The sequence below is a fragment of the Malaclemys terrapin genome, chromosome 3, assembly GCF_027887155.1.
Source record: "Malaclemys terrapin pileata isolate rMalTer1 chromosome 3, rMalTer1.hap1, whole genome shotgun sequence".
Classification (NCBI taxonomy): Eukaryota; Metazoa; Chordata; order Testudines; family Emydidae; genus Malaclemys; species Malaclemys terrapin.
Window position 1 is genome coordinate 105,818,806 of NC_071507.1, and position 13,949 is coordinate 105,832,754.

The 13,949-nt window shown below is 39.5% G+C and overlaps 1 protein-coding gene across 1 annotated transcript in view; it reads right to left on the reverse strand.

Annotated features, from left to right (window-relative positions):
* Nucleotides 1-13,949, reverse strand: part of PEX7 (peroxisomal biogenesis factor 7) — an 88,344-nt gene that overhangs the window by 47,126 nt on the left and 27,269 nt on the right. Inside the window, exons 6-8 of the mRNA XM_054023196.1 lie at nucleotides 7,737-7,843; nucleotides 7,228-7,341; nucleotides 4,319-4,374 (exon numbers count right to left, since the gene is read on the reverse strand). Of these exons, the coding sequence (XP_053879171.1) occupies nucleotides 4,319-4,374; nucleotides 7,228-7,341; nucleotides 7,737-7,843 (277 nt within the window). The remainder of the gene's footprint in view (nucleotides 1-4,318; nucleotides 4,375-7,227; nucleotides 7,342-7,736; nucleotides 7,844-13,949) is intronic.

Here is a 13,949-nt window from a genome sequence, read left to right on the forward strand (position 1 = left end):
CCCATCTAGAGCAATAGGCTATAGCAGACTTTTTGAAAGAGGGTAATTCATGCAATGCTTGAAGATAACAGTTTCTTCATCATCAGAAGCTGAATTATGAGGGTAACATGAAAAAGTTACCGTTAATCCTAAAAATAATTTCTTCAACCATAACCTCTTCATAAGATTTGTGATTTTAGCTAAATGGGAAGATGCGGGAGTCTACACGATTTTCTTAAAAATCATTTAGAGGCAAAAGAGGTCATAGGGTGCTGGATTTCTTCATTTGAAAATGGTCTTAACTCAATCAGATTTACTTGTAATGTCTCAAAGTTTGTTCTATACTGAACTGGACAAACAATGGGGTTTTTGATTTGCTGGCAATTACAAAAATATTGAAAAATTTTTGTTTTGGGGCAAACCAAAAATTATTTTTTTTCAAATTTCTCAGAAAAATGAACAAATTGGAAAGCACTGTAAATCAGGTCAAATGAAATGATTCGTTTTACTCCACTTTTTGCACCTGGGTTTTTAAACAAAAGTAAAGGTGGACTAGATTCATAAAATTCCTAGAGGAGAAGGTGGTGCCGCCGCCACTTCCCATCTTACAAGTTTTAACCCGGTGGTTAGGATTCTTACCTGGGATGTGGGAGACACAGGTTCAGTTCTTCCCTCTGCCTAACATGGAGAAGGGATTTGAACTTGTCTTCCACATTGCAGGAGCTTGCATTGGGCTATGTGATATTCTAGGACAAGTCTCTCACTCTCTCCAGTTGAAACTGTTCTGCTTTTTATAGTCATTGGAGCAGGGACTCCGATTTGGGTCTCCCACATCCTACATGACTGCCCTAAACATCAGTCCAGAGAATCATTTTCACACTCTTTCTCTGGGCCAAAGACTATCCATAGTAATTCATAATGACAACGGATAGTCACTGGGCCAAGGAAAGAGTGTGAATGATTTTCTAGACTTCCCCAGACTAATCCATAGCTTAGTGGTTAGGGCACGTTCCTGCAACCTGGGTAGACCCCAAGTTCAAATCCTTTCTCCACGTCAGGCGAAGGGGAGCAATAAACGCAGGATACCTACGTAGCAATGAGTGCCCCAATAATTGGGCTAAAAGTGATAAGGAAAGCACCACCACCTCCCGCTCCTCCCATTTTGTGACCTCACCCTAAAACACTGAAGTGTTTCAGTAATGTTAAAACCAACCATTTCATATTGACATTACCAAAACATTTCAATTTTTCAGTACTGTCAAAACTGTTCTGCAAACTGGTCAACCAAAACTACATATTTTGGTGAATTAGCCATTCACCAAAACAAACTTCACCTAATTCTAATTCTATACTCAGAGTAAATGCTGCAATTTTGGAAAGGATGTACTGTATTTTTCTTATGTAAGAAAGAAGTCAAATCCCTGCTTTAAGTACAAAACTCATTTCAACTTTAACTATGCAGACAACTAGCACCTCCTTAACAAAAGGTCTGTACGCTTGGCTACACTGTATTTCTTACTGTTCTTTGTAACAATGGTTCTTTTCAATGTGAACCAATGTATCAGAGTTTTGCAACTACACATTTTTTCTATAGAAATGTTTTTAGTTTCTGAACAATGTTGTGGTTTTGGTGTCTATAGTTACATTACTTTTTGATCATATGAGTAAGTTCAGTCTAAATTGGTCTCCTGAAGGTAAGCACATTTTTAGATTTCTTTTATTTCAAAATTATAGCATTTGCTACTGTGAGTGCTAGAGTCTAGTTAGAAGAATTCTCCCCTCCCCGATTAGTACATAATTTTAAGGTTTATCAAATTTTCAGCCTCCTGTTCCAGGTGCATTTAGATAGCTGTTAGTTCAAAACAAATACAGACTAAAACACTGAAGCTTTTAGATGACCATTTTCATACATAAAGTAAAATGTGGAAATTATTTTCCATACCAGTTCACAGAGACTCTTTTACTCCACCATTGTGATAGTGAAGTTTTTTGCTCAAAATGAAATTTGGAATTGGTGAAAAATTTCTTATTGACAATACAAGTGTGTGGAATCCTAACCAGAGAACAGATACAGTACTGGCACCAGAGGTTTAAGCTTCCTTACACTAACTGCTAGTATCCCTCAACTTTTTAAGGGACCACCTTTCCCTTCTGCTGATATTTCCAACAAGCAAGCCAGTTAGTTGCAATGAGCACCTGTCCATTAAGAACTGGATAGAGACCGTCAATTGCTTCAGCCACCAGACAGTAAATATCTTTCATGAATGTCAACATGATCTGGATTCAAACCAGCCACCTAAGAGGTAAAAGAACTCTGTATCTCAGTCTTTTCTCCTTCTGTTTCAGAAATGCTTGCCAGACAAGTAGAAGTGTTATTAGTTTGGTTTGAACGCCTGTTCTCTCCAGTGAAGCCTGCTGTTAGCCTAGTTAAAAAGAACTTAACTCATAAAACTGCTTATTAGTTTTCTAGGTCAAAGCATGGAGTTTTCATCCAATTTGGCATCATATCTTCAAGTCTTTTTCTTTTTCAAGCTCATCTATCCCACTCTTCCTGTACTGAATCTTGGTTTTCTCTTCTTCTGTGAGGGATGATTAAATGTATCTATATATTAAGTGATGTTGGTTTTTATTTTGAGTATTTTAAGACGACTTCACCCTACACTTTCCTTTATCCTCTCTTCTCTCTCCTCTCCCTACCTTGTGACTATTCTGATAGAGATGTATATAACAGCTAAGAAGCTTACTGTATTACACTGCCCTGCTATTCTGGACTGTATATATTTTCCTCCCTGCTCCCATCCTCCTTAACGTCTTCTGTCCTGACAGAATGAGTTGGTAAATTATTATATATTTTGATTTCACAAACCACATATGTTTAATAAAAATATTATGAAGAAATAAGGTAATAGCTTAAAGACCTAAACAGTATTAAAAATATAAGAACTCTACATGAAACTGCAGCATTTCCAGTACAGCAGAATGGTCTTGCCGTAAAGTTGTTTCAATATATACTGGATTTTCATGGTACCTGGAACAATGCAGCCTCATGATGTAACTTTTCACAATATTGTGTCTCAATGCTGCATCAATACCATTATAGCTAAGAATGGTTGTTCAGAAATGGAGTCGAGTGGAGTGAGCTGACTATGGCTAATACTATTATTTAGAAAAACAACACCAGGATGTATAGAACCTATAATTTTTTATTATCTGTATTGTGGTTGTTTTTGGAAGGTCTCCTATCAGTAACTGGGAGCCCTCATGCTAGTCTATAATGAAAATAGATAACCCAAAGAGCCTGCAATCTAAATTAAAGCATCACTTAAATTTTGAATGATTTTGGAAAATTTGGAATTTGGAAAATTAGTAGAGTTTTCTACCACATTATTTGGGGGTAGGGTGAAGGAGGAGGGGAAGAAATTTAGCCCTAGTAATTAAACATAACATCTTCAATCTGCTTTACAGGATAAAAATTAATTACACCTCAAAACACACCCTTGAGTGGTAAATGTAAGTATTTAGTGGGGTACTTCATAGTATAGGATCATAAATTAATATAGCTTGTAGAGAGTGATGTCTTAATAAAATTAAGTGCTCTTATAAAATCCTTACTAGCACTATCAGTTTTATTGATGTAGCCAAGTTATTGTTACTGAAGTTCTACTGTACAATTCAATAGGTTTAAAGCTAAAAATATCATGAAAGTCCGAAGGCCTGTGATGTATCAAAGTTTTTCAGGCATGTACTGAAAGAGAGCGTGCAAGACTGAGCTTTCTCAAAAAAAGGAGGTGGAGTTTTCCTTCACAACAGGTTTAAATATAAATAGGTCACAAAAAGATAAGATAAGTTACCCAAATATATTCAATGAAGCGGTTGCTGCTACCTTCTTAATAAAAAAACCACATCACAAATGGACAAAATCCTGTTCAGCATAATGGTAGGAAAATGTTCACAAGCAGCATCTGTTAGGGCAGATATAATTCATAAAGGGCCACTGAGATAACCTTTAAATAGAGAAGAATCCATGCATTTGTAGCCAACTCATGAAAATGGAAAGCATGAATAATAATCTTGACAGCAACAGAGGGTCCTGTGGCACAGCTTATGCTCCCAATACTTCTGTTAGTCTTAAAGGTGCCACAGGAACCTCTGTTGCTTTTTACAGATTCAGACTAACACGGCTACCCCTCTGATACTTGAATCCTGACAGCAAACACTTAAGTGTGCCCAGTTTAGAACATTTTTCTATTGGCATAACAAACATACCCCATCTCTTATATATGAGACACAATCAAAAACAGATTCTCTTCCTACTCGCATGTAATAAAAGACACTGTACCTCACAGTAAAATCATAGGAGCAGGAGGCCAATAAAGTTGCATGAAATGGTGAAAACTGCAAGAAAAAAAGAAAGAGTACTTAACGCAAAAACCTGAGGTACATATTTATCAACTTTCCAGAAATAAATAATAATTAAGTTATCTTCATTAAGACGGCTTAGGAAAATACCACAACACACTGTAACAAAACAGGCTGCTTGCTTTAACCACTGAGCTTTAGCAATTATGCTTTAAACAATATGTAATCAGCTACACTATACTGGTAGGAATCCATTTCATTGTAGTGGTTGCCAGCTGCACTACTATAAATTAAGGACCTGACAGGGTTTCCATTAGGTATTTCCTTTGAGATAGTCACATAGCAGGCTATTAAACTTTACTTTGGGCTGACACTTTGAATGCCCTCTCAGGCTATAAAGAATGGTTCAGTAAAGCTGTGTGACCATTTTGGTTTTTCCAGCTCAGTTACAGCAAGACATACCCAAATTTGTATCACACTTCAGAAGACATTCAAGATAGATTTCACTGGCACCAAAGCCATACTTTGTCCGGAAATTCCTTTATTAATTAAGAAGATTGGAGTGAAGTTTGAAAACTGGCCATTACACAAAATAGCCTAATACACTTCCCCACAATCCAGGGCATATTATAGATTAAATTCTGCCATGGACTGTGGAGATGAGTACGTCCAAAAAATTGTAACAAAGAGGGAAGAGAAACAGGATAAAAATTGCCCATCTCAGCTCTGGCATCTTAACAGGGAATTTCCTAGGTTTCTAACAAAAATCTCAAATCCCTGAAAGGTAGTACACATACTAATCACTGATGTGCCTGGTAATTTACTTTACCTTTAAAGATTTGTATGTGTGGAATTTCCTTTTCTAAATGGTCCCAAGATCTGCCAAAGAGGAGACCTGCTCCTGCAGGTGTATATTGAGGGGTGTGGGGATGGAGGAGAGGAAAATGAGTGGAGGTGTAGTCATGGTGTTGGAAGAGGAGACAAAAGCATTCCCTTGATCTGCTAACCACATTTCCTTCTCATCCACCATGGAGGGGTAATCCTGATGCAGCAGATCTCCCTTGATTCTCAAAGGAAAACCTAGAGAGGGAATCCAAGCTCATGGCTCCCTTCCTGCAGTGGCTAGGAGGTGAATGGGGGTGGGACTCCACATCAACCTCCTCATGTCTACAGGACTTGAGCTCTCCTCTTACCATCCACAAGAAGGGCTGGAATGTGCAGCTGGCAGGAGGCTTAAGGTCAGCAAAGAGGATGGTCTCTCTTTGCTTTCTGCGGTACTGCAGCCCCAGGGGGGTGTCCAGCTCATGAAGACTCCCGCCCCATGAGCTTCTTCCCTCCCCCCCCCCCATCTCCTCCACTGTGAGACTTAAGAATCAAATCAGAGGGAGGGAAAGAGGAACAATGCAAACCCCAATTCCTACAAGACAAAATAGCCCGCTTCCTGACAAGCCCAAACAGGGCTCATCAACGACAAACACATACTGAAGTTCACGGAGACCTAGAGGTGGCTCCCAATGAACCTCCTACGACCTGTGAGGTGGGTCAACAAACTCTTAAGGCTCATTGGGGAGTCTCCCCTCTTGTAGACCTCAGTCGGGTCACAGAAAAGGCAAGGACACCTGCGTCGCTCCATCCCCGCCCCCAAATTTCCTATAGTCTGCAGGAAAGCTCCTTTTCCATGGGCCTCAGGAGCATGAACAGTAAGAGCAGGAGACTTGAAGGCAACAAAAGAGGGGGCTCGTTGTCCCCATGATCTCACATATGTTCCATGGAGCTCTTGATTCATCAAGAATAACTCATCAGAGTTGATGATCCATAGTGCTATTACTATTTAATATCATAAGAACCTGTCAAAAATCTTGAGAGCTGTGCTCTAGATATCAACTAGGAGAGTCTAGTAAGCTTGGGTAGTTTTTTCCAGCCACAAAGTGGGAAGGAAAATAAACTTGAAAATTCTGAACCCCTCTACTTTTAGGGTGCCACAGTTCAGAGCTAATTCACTTCAAACTGGGAGATAGGGGAAGGTTCTATCTCTGCTAACCCACCAATTTTGAGGCCAATGGCAAGAAAGGGAGGAACGACTGGGCTTATAATGGAAACTCATTTGCAAGCTTAATTTTGTGGTGGCTTTGTTGCTCCTTATTAGTGCCTTTCACCCCTAAAAAGCAACAGAGAGTCCTGTGGCACCTTTAAGACTAACAGAAGTATTGGAGCATAAGCTTTCGTGAGTGAATACCCACTTCGTCAGACGCATGCAAAGTGGGTATTCACTCACGAAAGCTTATGCTCCAATACTTCTGTTAGTCTCAAAGGTGCCACAGGACTCTCTGTTGCTTTTTACAGATCCAGACTAACATGGCTACCCCTCTGATACTTTTCACCCCTAAGGCTCCTCAAGCCCTTCTATACACACACAAATGCACACTCAGCAAGGTCTAAGCCTTATTCTACACAAATGCTGCTATCTCTAGAATGGAAAGAAGCTGCTGTTAAACAGCACACAGCAATACAACAACACAATTTAAGAAAGGAATGAGGGAGTATAGTAGTTTCAGCTGAAACTACATGAAGAATTTAAGTTGACCAGGCTTTCTTTATGTTTTTCATTCTGTGGAGCCCTCTACAATGAAAAGATCATCTCTTGAAGCCACTCTCTCTCACAGCACCCCAAAAACTTATTTTGAATGTCAAAAGGTTATGATGTGTGGACCATTAGGAAGGACTCTGAGAATAACTAGTCTGTGAACTATTAAACAAGCAAAAATCTTGGGTACCTGCTTACTTGCTTCTTTATTTCTAGTTCTTAGTTACATATATACTGTTTGCGTCACTGACACTTTAATAGAAATTGGAGTCCATTGACAGGCTAAGACAAAGAACTAAACTTACTTTTACTCTCCTTACAGCATAGGTATGGCCAACAAGGTTGAATACTGGCTGCCGGACATTCCTCAAATCCCAACCTTTCAAACTACAGTCAACTGCGCCAGTTACCAGCAAATTCTGATTATTAAAACAAAACAAACACACATGCAGACACATTAGAACAGGATGACTATTAAACTGCAGTGATTAAAATACAGTCTACGAGATCTAAAAAGAAAATGGAAATGTAAGTTACAAATATGTTTACACACAAGAAACAATTTTGTAAACTATGCAAGTGTTTGTCTAACAGTGTAACCAAAGCTTGAGTCCTACCTATGCCATTTATCCCTGGGAATGACTCTTCTGGGATGTTAGTGACTGAAAATAATCTAATCAGCCACTAGACATGATTGTTACTCGCACATCAGTAGAGCTGAAGAGACATTGATGTGGCAGTAAAAGACCTTTACTCTTTAAGAAAAGTGGTTCATTTAGGGATGTTGACTGTAGTTTGGCACAACGCATTATACCTCGTCATATTTGCACCAGTCACAGCTCAAGATCTCAGCCTGGTGGCCTGGAATCACTACTTTGACTCCTGGCGTCTTCACATCCCAAATTCTTAAAGTCTGATCACCTGAAACAAAGGAATCATTGGTGACCCAAGGGTAATTGCAGGGAGTTTTCCCATTATAACTCTGAAATACTTTTTGTACTGGTCGATTTGAAGTGACAATAATTTGCTCGGCCTTCTACAAAACATAGGTCCTGGCATGAATCACTTACAGTCCAAACAAGAATGACTAATTATACACAAGATTCATTGAGAGACACACAGGAAATGATTAGGGTTTTATCATTGAATTAACAAGATAATCAAACCTAACACCTAGCTTTGTTTTATCACTAGCACCCTCTGTTGCTTTCTCAATTTGAGTAGGTCTTGTAACAACGATATGGGGTAAAAATTTCAAAAGGACTTAAGAGTATGTCTACAGAGAACACATGACACACAGGGTTCTCACTACATAAGGCAGGATTCACTGAAGATTATGTGATCAAATAGCTCCCACCCTACTAATTTTACTTGCTGTAGTGGGACACATTTCATTTTGGGTTTTAAATTTCTCAGTGATATAATAATGGGCCTTTTTAAAAAATTATATATATATAAAAAGCTATTTTATCTTTGAAAGATGTTTTCCATCAGATAATACAGATTTTAAGAGGTAGCCTACATTTTGCAACCCACACTACTTGACAAGACACTTTACATTTTTGTAAGAGAATCAATACACAAATACATGTATAGTTTGGTCCATTACCTTTACAGTTAATCAAAGAAGCATTTTGAGGGCCAAAGATATTTGGAAAACTAGCCCATTGAGCCAACAATAATTTCAGCAGAATATAAGCAATCTCCCTAGTGGTAAAAAAAATTATACCTGACCATATGAAATAGCCATTATTTTTGACCTAGTAATCTGGAGGTAACACAGTGCAGCATACACAGATTTGGTGCCTGCCAGAAACAGTACTATCAATGCATGGCACTACTTCAGAAAGGAAAAATAATACCGTACATTATAAAGCGACCTTACTACTGAGCCCTTTGCCCAATGGAAGAGTCAACACTAAAGCCAAAACTGGCTCCCCATTTCCCCAGCTCAGTTGCAGGTAAAAGGACTCACAAATAAAACACAAACCTTGAGCTGATAAACATTTGTAAAATGGACAGGACAGGACAAAACAGGACAGGACAGAACAAGGTTAAAGACTGTTTGAAGCATACCAAGTACAATCGTATTCATTAAGGGTCATCGCTAATTAGCATTCCGATTATAAGCAAACACAAAGATTCCCAAAAGTTTCCAATAAAAATGCATTTATTTATTTATTTATTCATTCATTCTACTTTTAGTAACAAGTCACCGCTATTAGGCAACATATTTTTGCTGGTCTGTTGGGTGGTTACTGAACACAGACTTGTCTATGTATTCTACTTGTGATGTTGCAGTCTATATGGTTTTATAAAAATATGCTAATGAGTGAATATAATGTAACTGGAATATGCTTCATGCAAAAGGTCTCCTGTAAGGTATCATTACAAAGCTTATAATCTACTGAGTGTGATCATCCTATTTGTATAAATGTACCACTCTTGTATCGGAAACTAGAAATATGAAATATAACTCTGAGGGCCTATTGTAATTATGCAAAGTGTGGGCCATTAATGGTGGTTTGGAATCTTGATGACTCCCATTAACCAGGACAATTGACTGCAGATGGCTGTGTTTTACCTGTAAGTCTTCCTGTATACGTGTGTGCTGGCAAGTGGGCAATGAAGTCTTGCAGTGATGTGATCATGTCACCTGAACTGGAATCCATCTTTAACCTGATGTCTGAGAAGGAGGGGGTGGGAACCCAGAGAGGGACAAAGGATTCCCACCTTATGAAAAAGATATATAAATGGGTGGAACAGAACAAAGTGGAAGGAGCCATCATGAAGAATCCCCTAGCTACCACCTCAGGTAGGAACAGGGGAAAGAATTGTGCCCAGGCCTGGAAGGTGTCCAGTCTGAGGAAAAAGCTTACTGAAGCATCTCTGAGGGTGAGATTATCTGTATTCAGTTTGATTAGACATAGATTTGTGCATTTTATTTTATTTAGTTTGGTGACTTACTCTGTTCTGTCTGTTACTACTTGGAACCACTTAAATCCTAATTTCTGTATTTAATAAAATCACTTTTTACTTATTAATTAACTCAGAGTATGTATTAATACCTGGGGGAGCAAACAACCGTGCATCTCTCTCTATCAGTGTTATAGAGGGCGAACAATTTACGAGTTTACCCTGTATAAGCTTTATACAGGGTAAAATGGATTTATTTGGGTTTAGACCCCATTGGGAGTTGGGCATCTGAGTGTTAAAGACAGGAACACTTCTGTTAGCTGCTTTCAGGTAAACCTGCAGCTTTGGGGCAAGTAATTCAGACCCTGGGTCTTTGCTGGAGCAGATGGGAGTGTCTGGCTCAGCAAGACAGGGTGCTGGGGTCCCGAGCTGGCAGGGAAGGCAGGGGTAGAAATACTCTTGGCATATCAAGTGGCAGCTCCCAAGGGGGGGTTCTGTGACAACCCGTCACACTACTTGATTCACCTTAAATTTTATAAACCTGTTAAAATAAAAAATGAAGATAATTAAACATCCACGCACTCACCCAAAGATTCCTAAAAAGAGATCACAAACACAAGTGTAAATTTCACCCCTGTGCATAGAGCTGGCCAATACATATATATCACATCAGTCCCATTAAGGAACTAAAGTTTACATTAGACTTAAATGGTGCACAGGCTTTATGCTGGCTTTTTGTCAAAGGGTGTTTTTCACCCAAACCTATAACCCACAGTACATAAAGTCCAGCAAGACAAGAACCAGTTAGCGCAATCAATGCCAGATTGTGCTGAGACAGAACGGTCACAATTCAGCAAGGCTAGATACTTAAGAGATTAATGAAAAATAACTGTCCTGAAGGCAAAGATGGGTCCAGCTAATGCAGCTTCAAATTAGTTTTCAAAGAACCAAATACTTTCAGCTGAAAGGTTTTTACTTAAATAATGAAACTGGTTTGATAAATACTACTGTCAGGAATCTGACCCTACTATAACTGGTCACTGGATAAAAGTGGCTTTAATCCACTGAAGGAAGAAGTTACCAGTAATAGGTAACTTAAACACAAATATCCATGTACAGTATCTCAGCAAAACTCAAATAGAATTTAGCATTTACTATGGTATTGTCCATCCAAAGATCACTACTTAACATTAATTTAGTGTCACAACACAGCTTAAGGGTGGTAAGTATTATTCTTGTTTTTACAAATGAGGAAACTGAGGCACAGAGAGGGTACGATACTTGCTCAAACTCACACAAAAACCCTAAGATAGAGTGAAGAGCAGAACCCAAAGTGTTCTGACTCTCAAAACAATCCTTCTAGGGACTTTTAAAATGATCATTCAATTGGTTTTATTCAGTCATAAGAAATAAATTTGAACAGATGATCCAGCAAAGTATTAATGAAAAATGTTAGGATATATATAGCTTTAATTAAGGTCACTCAATAGGGCTATAATATATGCATGAGGCCCATTTTCACATAGCAAAGACTAGAAAGTAATTAAACACAACTGACTGCAAGAAATCCATAGTCTTCAATTTAGATTTTTCAGTCTGAGACAAAATGCTCTTCAGGTAGGCCAAGAATCTCAGTAAATCAAAGTAGTTTTGATCTTTCTCAAATATTTTACTGTACATTGTTCCTCTCTGAAAAAAAGTAAATGTATTTTCCTGCTGTACTTTTAAACACCCTTTTACCTGTTGACAATCTCTACCATAGAATACTTTACTTGAGAATACTTTATAGCCACTAAGTGCTGTAGATAATTCTTTATCCTGGTTGGCACACACTATAAATAAAGGGCCACACATTTTTGGTATGATATTTCCCTACAGCTTGCAAAATTAGAAATTAATTTAATCAAGCGTACTTAGCACAAGACACATGAATTGACATGTAGTTAGATAATATTTCAAATGAATATGCACACTTCACTTTAACATGCATTTGATTTGACACAAACAAGCAAATTATGTATTTTTAATAGCTTGTAGTACAAGTGGCAATCAGTATTGCACTTAGAATTTGCCAAATTATATATTTTGCTTTTTAAAGGCATGCTATGTACAGAAAATACACATGCTAATTAATGCATATTATTTCCCCCCCTCTTAAAAGTTTTCAATCTCCAAATACCATACAAACATTCAGGGTACTTTGTGGCAATATTTGTGTTTATATTTAGCATATTAAATAAATAAGCACAAGGCACTTCTTAGAAGTAAAGAAAAAGAGCACTAATTTTATGAGCAAAAGGCAGCCTTTTCAATAAAATATAAGAGTATCAATATATATCTATTCAGGAACTTATGTCTGCCTCACTTCCCATCACCACAAGTATTTGAGTCACACTTTGGTTTTGTTGGAAATTGGGTAAACCCAAATATCTGGAATTTAAATGTCATTGTCCAAGGGTTGTTTTGCCTTGGGGAGCCACTTCTGGGGCAGAAATAAAGCAAAATCTGATTATTACATCTTCTTTCTTGATAGAAACACCTGAAGACTGGAGAATGTGATGGCTTAGCAAGCCAAAATTGGGTCCAGAAACATTCATGGTGTAAACCACATGTTAACAGAGAAATTATCTTGCAGACCACTCCCCTCTCATTCATGATCACTTGGGACTTTATCATCCCCTTTTTGCAATCATAACATACTACAACAATTATTTGCATGGAAGTGTATTTACATATTTTAACTTTTATTGCAAGCTTAGACTGGGGAGGGCAAAGTATGGCCCGCGGGCCGCATCCAGCCCGCCAACCGTTTTAATCCGGCCCTTGAGCTCCCGCTGGGGAGCAAAGTCTGGGGCCGCTCCCCGCAGCTCCCAGAAGCAGTGGCACGTCCCCCCGCCCGGCTTCTACGTGTAGGGGCGGCCAGGGGGCTCCACTCCACACACTGTCCCCACCCCAACCGCCGTCCCCGCAGCTCCCATTGGCTGGGAACCGTGGCCAAAGGGAGCTGCAGGGGCGGCGCTTGCGGACAGGGCAGAGTGCAGCAGAGCCGTCTGGCCGTGCCTCCATGTAGGAGCTGGAGGGGGGACATGCCGCTGCTTCCGGGAGCCGCTTGAGGTAAGCGTTGCCCCAAGCCTGCACCCTGAGCCCCTCACCCGCCCTCCTAACCCATCGGTCCCAGCACAGAGCACCATCCTACACCCAAACCCTTCATCCCCAGCCCCACCCTAGAGCCCTCATCCCTCCCACACACCCCGCTCCCCTGCCCCAGCCCAGAGCCCCCTCACGCACCCTGAACTCCTCATTTCTAGCCACACCCTGGAGCCTGCACCCCCAGCCAGAGCCCTCAACCCCTGCTGCACCCCAACCCCAATTTCATGAGCATTCATGGCTTGCCATACAATTTCTATACCCTGATGTGGCCCTCAGGCCAAAAAGTTTGCCCACTCCTGGCTTAGATTCTGAGAAAAAGAAGAGCCTACACCATGTAACCAGCCTGCTCTCTGAAACCAGAGTTTAGAAACCTCTGGGTTACATAATCTGGTTAGTAAAAAATGTTTTCAAAGACTCTAGTAAGAGATGTTAACATTTTCAGAAAGGTAAATCTCAAACACAGACGCCCCACCCTTACTCTTTGGTGACAAGAACAATGCAGTCAGAGATGCCATACAAGGGTAATAATGCTGTCACACTCTCATACATAAAGTGTGCTGAACACAGGTGTTTACAAAGTATGCAGACTGAATTTGTTTGTTCACTCAAACCAGAAAAGCTGCAGTTCCAAACCTTTTCTCTCAATGTATGCAAATTCCACAGTAAAGACCAAACCCTTCTCACAGCACCAGAGCACTTTCCATCCTGCGTTTGCAAAATGACTCCTTGAGGAAAGACTACAATAAATGGAGCTAAAATCAGGATGAATGAGGGAGAATCTTGCAGAGCATATACTACTTGAGACAATCTTTTCTTTGCCTTGCACTCATGACTTGTTAAAGCTGTAATGAAAACAGTCAGTGCTTACCCTACCCAATAAATGTAATGACTGCATTAATTATATATACACATGAATGCAGCATTAAAATTGAAGTCGTAGAAGATAAAGGCTAGCTATTAT